Source organism: Octopus bimaculoides, chromosome 10 (genome assembly GCF_001194135.2).
Source record: "Octopus bimaculoides isolate UCB-OBI-ISO-001 chromosome 10, ASM119413v2, whole genome shotgun sequence".
Taxonomy (NCBI): Eukaryota; Metazoa; Mollusca; class Cephalopoda; order Octopoda; family Octopodidae; genus Octopus; species Octopus bimaculoides.
The window spans coordinates 23,396,102-23,405,493 of NC_068990.1; the positions used below are offsets into that span (position 1 = coordinate 23,396,102).

At 34.6% G+C, this 9,392-nt stretch overlaps 1 protein-coding gene across 1 annotated transcript; it reads right to left on the minus strand.

The window, feature by feature from the left end:
• Nucleotides 1–216: 216 nt before the first annotated feature.
• On the minus strand, nucleotides 217–8,889 carry LOC106871198 (uncharacterized). The gene is made up of 3 exons (XM_014917548.2): nucleotides 8,518–8,889; nucleotides 7,411–7,694; nucleotides 217–2,048 (listed from the first exon to the last, which is right to left on the minus strand). Exons 1-3 carry the CDS (start codon nucleotides 8,520–8,522, stop codon nucleotides 1,963–1,965), a joined length of 375 nt encoding a protein of 124 aa, XP_014773034.1. The 5' UTR covers nucleotides 8,523–8,889; the 3' UTR covers nucleotides 217–1,962.
• Nucleotides 8,890–9,392: the final 503 nt, after the last annotated feature.

A 9,392-nucleotide genomic window follows, 5' to 3' on the forward strand; every position in this document is an offset into this window, starting at 1 on the left:
TTTTACATGCTGGGCAAAATGCTTAGCGGCATTTTTTTTTCCAGCGTGATACGCTCTGAGCGCAAATCTTGTTGAAGAAAGCTTTGCTTTTCATGCTTTCAGAGTCGATCAAATAAACTAACAGTCAAGTACCGAAGTGAGTGTTATCGATTACCTACCTTTCTTGCCTGATGCCAAAATTTGAAACAATTTCAATAAAACAAAGAAACATGGAGATGATTTTTAATGTTTTATTAGAAAAAATAGAACGATTTCTATAAGAAAATGTACATTTAACGTATAAATAATGTATAGAAACATTTTTTATATATTTCACAAATTATAGTTTTATATTCAGTGAAAGAAATGTCGACAATTTACGAAGACAACTTTACAATGGTTGTTAACGATGCAATGTAATTCATAAATAAAAGAAAGTACACACAGCTGTATACATTAAAAAGAAGTAGCTGTGAAGTAGTTTGTGACTGTTGATTTGTTGAAGAGGAAGACATTTTGAGCGGTTTTAATGTGGATTAGGGTAACATTTTGTTGCGATTACAAAAGTAAAACTGGTCATTTTTAATATAATTCTGTTTAATAATGAGTTCTCACATTGCTGGAAATAACTACAATAGTCTTGTGGGAATGCTTGCAAGTACTCTCTCAATCTCTCTCTCACACACACACACACACACACACACACACACACACACGTAGCTGTTTCTCACTAGGAAAAAATGTCATGACGAGCGTGAGTTGTCTTCCATGCAGCAACTGGCCATAAGACGGTGGGGATCCCAGGCAAACATTCGCCTTTCATGTTACCACTTCGCATGAGTTCTTTCTCCTTAGTCATTCTACCTACAGAAAACCTATATCACAGGGCAATATACCAATATGAAGTCATATAGCTTCATATTGGTATGTTGTAATTAAAGATTTGTCTCAGATCACTACAAAGATCTTTGTTAATTAGTATCCAGGAGATTGCAGTACGTTTTTACGATCTTGTAAAAGAGTACTGGCAATGTTAAAGGAAGGTAATTAGTTTCAACAGGGAATCGAAACTTATCTCTAAGCCAACAGCATCAATTTTTCAATTGCTTAATATTGTTTGGAGAAATGTTTCATTGTAAGTTATTGATTGGAGTGAAGGACTCTGGGAGTGCAATTGTTAAATTTAAAATATTTTTACAAGAATTAGTAAATTTTGACTGTTTCACCATGAAACGCGTTTGTTATCCAAAGCAGGGTTTTAAGAATTATCAAATTTAAAATCAAAATTTTCACAGCCCGTACAACGAAAAGGAAATGAGGCATTGAAGTACATCATTAGTATTTTTCTTCTCTACTCTATGATGAAAAGATTCGATAGTATTGAATACTTATCGATCTCCTAAAATGGAATCATGTTTGAAAATAATATATGCATAGTTTTGATAGTAAAATTACAAGTTGAGGTTGACGGGATATTGTTTAAGTTTTTGACATTTCGGACATAAACTAGAATACTCTGAGAAGCACCTCACTCGAGACATAACCATCTCTGTCAAAACAGGATCACAGAACTTTTTGTCTTAAAGTGCATTCATACTATTTTTGAATGATTTGTAACAGAAATACCTTCACATATCTAAATATATATGTGTGTATATACATAAACACACACACATATATAATAACAAAATGATAGAAATCAATGGATGATCTTCGACCTTACAGTCTTTTATTGTTATTATTATTATTACTTTCTAATTCTTACTTCTACAGAAAATGATGCTATTTAACAGTTTTCGACAGACGTTTTTTTTTTTTATAGAATTCATTGGTGATTTTGTTTCCTTATTGCTTGGTTATTTACGTCTCTGTCCAGTTTTAAAACAAAGTTGCTCATTGTTACTTAATGCTTAATCCTCCAATAAATTTGCTGTCTCTTTGATTTGTTCAATGTTGCTTTCAAACTTTCATGCAGGATGTCATTCATCTTCCACTGGAAATTGGTCTCTTTAAATGGAAGTTGGAAGAATGAGAAAGTTCAAAAGGATTTTTTGATCTGTTTTTATGTGCTGAAAAAAATAAAATAAAAAAATTCAAAATAATTTTATATGAATAGATATGAATACTCAAGCATAAAATAATATTGATTTCAAATTTTGGCACAAGGCCAGCAATTTTGGGTAAGGGAATAAGTCTATTACATTGACCCTAGCACTTAACTTGTACTTATCTTATCGACCCCGAAAGAATGAAAAACAAAGTCAACAATTTATCTTTAATCTTTTAATTGTTTCGGTCATTGGACTGCAACCATACTGGGGCGCCGCATTCAAGGGTTTTAGTCGAAGAAATCGCGCTCAGTACATATTTTTTAAAGCCTTATTCTATCAGTCTATTATTTTTCCGAACTACTCACTTACGGGGGCTTAGAAAAACAACTATACTGGTTTTTAAGTGGTAGTGGAGAGCAAACACAAAACACACGCTCATATATATATATATATATATATATATATATATATATATATATATGTCTATATATATATGTGTGTATATATATATATATATATATATTTATATTTATATATACACATATATATATTTATATATACACGACGGGCTTCTTTCTGTTTCCATCTAGTAAATCCACTTACAATGCTTTGGTCGGCCCGGGTATATAGTAGAAGGCACTTGAAGATGCCACGCAGTGGGACTGAACTCGGAACCATGTGGTTGGGAAGCGAACTTCTTACTACACAGTCACGCCTATGCCTAGATTTAGATAAATAAAACAGTCAATCTAACCGTCAGTTGTTGGCATTTTTTTATTCTATACTTCCTCAGCTTTACTTCCTATTGATTGAACAATTCAGGACGTTATCTACGGTCATTTTTTCATGGAGTCAAGACATTAAAACGGAGTTATGCATTGGCGTGCGCGAGCTTTACGCTACTTTTTGATTTTAGTTTCATGTGACAAAATAAAGAAATGAGGGCCAACTCGAGCATATTCTTGTACCTTGAAACTTAAAATGTCAGCCGGAGCCAACGATTCTCACGTAACTTGAACCGCTTTGTACTTATTTGGAATTTCTCTATCTTTCTCTAACAATTGTTACTAATTTTTGCCCGATTTATCTCCATATGGTTTCACTCTGACAGCACATTGACCTCAATTTGTTCTATTTTTGTGTAGATTTCTAATCCCCGATACAATGTAGCACGATAAAAACTGAATATAACCGAGGTTAAGAGATAGGGAAAAGCAAATGAATCATGATAATGGAAATAGATAACACTTCGTAACAAATGTAAAGAGATGTTTGTTTAACATGATTTTTTTCATTGTCAAATATTAAATCTAGGGCGCTCTTTCGACAAATGTTGTACCATCGCAGAGTTAGACTTAATAATGTTGTGAATGGCTCTATCACTTACATATCTAAAGTGATCTATTTGATATATCTAAAATGTTTTCCACGGTTGTATATTTTAACCCATTAACTGCTCAATTTCTTTTTAGTATTGTTTTGGCTTTACCAGGTGTCTTAGGAGTTAAAAATAATATATAATTTAGATTTTCTTCATATGTGAATTATTTTAGAATATATTTATCCTTTTCTATTCAATTGCAATAACAAACATTGTTTGTTTGTTTTTTAACTATAGTATCAAATTCCAATGCGTATGAAATACCATTGAATGATGTAGATGGAAAATGCAAAAAAAAAAAGAAAATGTTTTCAAAACAGTCGGTATTTTTGTAGTTCACAAATTGCGATTTATGATATAAAATGTACTCTAGAATTAGCCAAAGCTAATAATGACAAACTTTAACGACCAAATATTGTTAAACACGCCTCTGCAAATGCAATATACATAAGCAATTCACTTTAAATACAACGAACAACCGGCAGTAAGACTGTTTTTAGCAGATCCCCAAATGGGGCTCATGGCAGACAATGGGTTAAATAGAGAACACAACAATCTGCACGGTACATTCTATTGTGATCGAAGAGTTTATTTGGGAACGAAGCTAGTATAACAAAGACTTGTGAAAATGTCAAATTCTTGGTACTCTGAAGTGTCTATTGGTGACTAAGGCAAGCCTTGATTCCTCATTTGATATGTGGACGGTGTCGGTGCACCCTAGACCCGTGGTTCCTAACAGGAATCTCTATGACCCTTAGGGTTATATAAATCCACATAATAGGATTTTTTAAACATCGAATAGCCATAAGGGTCCGTCCGAGTAAAACAGGAATCAAAAGGGACCATAAGCAAAACATGATTAAAAAAAAAAGCCACTCCTCCAGATGGATGGTTATGAAATGTGAGAAAAGTTATGTTCTTTGCTGTCCTCTGAATATCGAAAAAGCCCAAGAATTACCACGTTGTCTGCTATTTCTTATTTCTTTATTGCCCACAAGCGGCTAAACATAGAGGGGACAAACAAGAACAGACAAAGGGATTAAGTCGATTACATTTACCTCAGTGCGTAACTGGTAGTTACTTATCGACACCGGAAGGATGAAAGGCAAAGTCGACCTCGGCACAATTTGAACGCAGAACGTAGCGGCAGACGAAATACCGCTAAGCATTTCGCCCGGAGTGCTAACGTTTCTGCCAGCTCGCTATTTCTGCATAGCATGATGTTACAAAGAGTGAGAAGGTTAATGAAAAGCAAGTTCTTCGGTGCCCAAGCTAAAAGAGTGATTTATGACAGAAAGATTGCAAGACTTCTGAGTACTGGAAAAAGGCATGCAGAATTTGCAATCTACGTTGATGTCACTGAAAATCTGTATTAAATGGTTTAATTACTGCTATTGTTGTGAATTGTGGCCATGCATGCGGCAAATGATTGTAGAGAAATCGATTTGAAGCGTCAAAGCAGTTTCAACTCGCAATGGAAACCAATCAATATTCACTTCTATTCCCTCTACACTTTACTTAAATGCAGGGCTACAAAAATGTTAACTAAGTAAAATCTAAATGGAATGTGTAGAAGGCTCTTTGCCTCTATGGACATTTTCCATATCCTGCATTTGCATAGCTATTACTAAATTATTTTATTCATATTTTTTTGCTTTTGCCATGTGTCTTAGGAGTTAAAATAATATATAATACTTAAATTTTCTTCATATGTGAATTATTTCAGAAATTATAAATTTTTCGAAAAGTCCCAAATGGAGGGATCTTCTTTGAAAAAAAGCATATTTATGCTTTTCTATTCACTTGCAATAATAAACATTGTTATAACTCAACCGCACGATAAGAATCATACCTGGGAACGTTAAATGTTGCAAAGCAGTCTTTTGCAAAGTCTGCTTAAGTTTTGTTACCCTTACTTTATATAAGATCGAAAATACTTTTGGAGAAGCTTTTCAAAGAAATTCTCTTTATATTTGCAAAGCTAGCTGATGCCGAAGTCGGAAGTGGAATATTTGATAAATCTCAAAGTATGTATGTATGTATTTATGGATGGATGGATGGATGGATGGGTGCGTGGATTTTGTGTAATAACGGAAGTCGAAACTCATATTTGATTAATGTCCATTCCTAAACTTAGAAACTATTTATATCAGAAAACATTGTAACATGGTGTCAATAAAGTAATGACGTTCACAGCTGAGTCAGCTGCTGCGATGTCTCTCAGCTTATTGGTTGAACAATCTACAGTTCGTAGACTATTTCCGGCATCATACCGTATACCACTACACAAACATCAGATAGTTAGTACCACTAAATGTGAATTTTTATCTTTAGCTAGTAAAAGATATATGTAATACGTGCATCATTGGCTTACAGTGTTGTTTTTAATTCTTTCCGCCATATAATTTTAAGGGGAAATGGACCCAACATTGGACCTTGGGCTTCATGTGTTATCATAAATTATATTTCAGTGTTTCCACACAAATTGGTTATGTCACATATTCGCTGATACATGGGAATCTTAACAGATTTATAGGTTACACGTCCAAATTCCTAACAGGAGTTATAGCGATAATATATATTTTCTATCAGTATAAACTTAGAACATCGTCAGAAGTGCTATTTTATAGATATATATATAATATTCATTCTAAACTGGGTTTATCGCTCGGAGATAATTTGCTAACATTAACATTTTGTAATACAAGCACTGTCACTTCACCAAAGATTGTTTAGACTTACTTAAAGCACATTCTCACTATGCTGTGTGAAAAATACTGCAAAGCATTTTTTAAAGATTGACATGTATGTAGAAAATACGAGGAGTTTTTAAAGAATTGCTGCCCTGAATTGATCTGAAATATTGATGATCAGAGTGTGCCACAGACTACCGTGAGGCTATGGGCGTACAGACACCAACAAACCTCGGTACAACTAATGTTCAGTTGTCGGCAGTCATGCCATCTAATAAAAAAAAAATTATGTGATATTGATTTTGTCTGACGATAGGAGTCGGAGCAAAACCGGTAATCTTTTACAAGTTCGCCAAGTCAGATGATGGAAAGGAAGCAAGAAACCGTTATTCGTGCTCCAAGGTGCAACGCACAACGGTATCAAGTTATTCGCAAACTTGATTACTTCTGTAAGTATCTGTACCAAGGTTCACCGAGGTCAGATGGTGACGTCAAATCTGATGACAAGACGCAGACAAAAATGGGAAAAGAAGCTGCTTATGGTGTGAAACAAGCTTTTCAATCTCGCTCCTCGTCATCCCACGTATATCTATATTGCAAATCAATACTGGCCGTGGAACTGCATTAAAACACTGAAATAGTTTAGTTCTCTTTTTCTTTCAAATGCTTAACAAAAACTAACTACAAAATAAGACAAATCAGAACTATATTTCAAATGCTTTGTCTGTTGCATGTAACTCTAAGGATCACTCTGACTTAACCACTACGGATTAATCAAATCATGCGGAGTAGTTAAATCATGACAGTGGTATCATGCAATTCTTGATCTACACCACACAAGAATAGTAGATCTCAAGGCTACAAGTTACTATTACATATTTTCAATGCTTATACAAGTAAAGTTACGTTTCATATAATATTCTTCAATACCCATGTATATTTTCATTCTAGAAATGATTGTTTCTGATTTAAGCCAAAAAAGCAATTAAGTTTTAGGGGAGGGAGGTTACTTGCTACCATCGATCCAAGTTCTAGACAGTCACTATATTTTATTGGTCCTAGAATGTATATAAACATTCAAACCAAATAATGATATCTTGAAAGCATTTGATACGTTGGTTTCAGAACAGTAATATACTATAGGAAATACATCTCTTACGCAATACCTTCATCAGTTAATACATTTCAAATATGTACACACACACAGACACACACACACACACATATATATATATAGATATAACTTTTGCAAAATGTTCAAAAAAGTGGTTTTGGTAAAAGAAAAGAAAAAAACCAAAATACATACCTGAAACTGCAAGATGTACAAGTGAGAATATTTTGCCAAATATTGTCCAAATGAGAAAAATGAGGGTGGCATACATAAAACATATACAAAGGATTAATAAACCGCCAAAACTGACTTCACTCTCGTTTTCCTTCATAAATGCAGACGTTTGAGACATAACTGATGATCGTCTCCGATAAAGGCAAGGAGTGGAGAAATCGTTGGAATGTTCTCGAGAACATTTGTTGCTAACACCAAATTCATCGACATCGATGTCTGAGACATTAGCATGGAACACGTCAGGGCTAAAAAGGAAAAAGAAAGAGAAAAAGAAATTAAGGAAAACGGTTTGCAAATTATAGTAGAAACGATAGCTGAAGAAATTTAAGAAAATGGGAGATAAATTTTCGTTTTCAAGTGTGTGTTCAAATTCCGCCGAGGTCGACTTTACATTTCATCAATTCAAGGTCGATGAAATAAGTACCAGTTACGCACTGGAGTCAATATAATAGACTATCCCCATTCCCTCCAAATTTTCAAGGCCTTGTGCCAAGAGAAAAAATAATTATGATAATGTGGAATAAGCCTGCGAGGTGGTAGAATCGTTAGCACACCGGGAAAAATGCTTAGCGGCGTTTTATCCGTCTCTACGTGCTGTGTTCAAATTCCAGTGAGGACGACTTTGCCTTTTATCCTTTTGAAGTCGATAGAATAAGCTCTAGTTGAGTACCGGCGTCCATGTAATTGACATAAATCCTCTCCCGAAATTGCTGGCTTTGAGCCAAAATTTGAAATCATTATTATAATGTGGAATTCTTCCCTCAATGACATTCAAATGACCCGAAACCTTATAAACCAGGGGAAAATACTAAGCTGGTGCAATTTTCTTAGGTAACCGAGAGCATAGGTTTCTAAGTTTTTCAACGGCGCTTTTGAAAGAGAAGAACGCAGAAAGAATGCAGGCAGAATAAAATGGAAAGGAAAACAAAGCACATATTTGAAATTCGAAAATAGAAAATCTAAAAGAATAAAGATTAAATTCCTGCAAAAAGAAAGCAAAAACGTAAAATAAAACATTAAAATTCTTTGAAAACATGAAAAGAAGAAAAAAATGTACAATCAACTTACAACATGGTGTTGTTTCACAGAATAACCGTTAGAGACAAAAGAGAGTGAATTGTAAACTCAATTGTTTTTCTTTAAAACAAAAGAAAAATGCTTCTCTTCAGCGAACATATAAATTAGCTTTGCTTAGATAAGTTAACCGGTTCACTAGTATGAGCTTCGTACTGGAATACAGAGAACAGAAATGTTCGCTTGCATTCTTTTTTGATAACTGAACATTTTTATAGATAGACCTGATAAGTATTATAACTATGTACCACTACGACTGCTACTAATGCGACGACTACTACTACTACTACTACTACTACCACCACCACCACTACTACTACTACAACGATAGCCAATACTGTCGTTTCTACTTTTCGACAACGTGAACCGAACGAAAGGTGAAGGTTATCGTTTTGAAAACCGCCTACTTTACTCCTACTTCACTCCCACTTCACTCCCACTTCACTCCTACTCCCACACTTGACTTTATGTTCGTTTTCACTTATTTTCTTTCTTTCTTTTTTTTTTTCCTTTTTCGTTTGTTTCTTCTTCTTCCTCACACTGTCCTTCCTCTTCAATCACAACGTCGCCGCGTGATCATTGCAAGTAACCTTATACTTAGTTAATGTCGCCGGCGTTGAGTGTGGGAGAACAAGAGAGAGAAAAAGAGAGAGAGAGATATATATCAAGAGTGTGTAAAGAGAAAAGAGAAAGAAGTAGAGAAGAAGGAGAGAGGGAGACAGAAGCAGCGAGGGAGTGAGAGGCAGAGAGAGGGAGTAAGAGGTAGAGAGAGAGATGTAGGAGGGGCATTCAGGCCACCAACCTAACTTGATCTTTTCGCCCGGTGAGTCGATAGCTGTCACTATCTCTATGTAACACACACGCACACG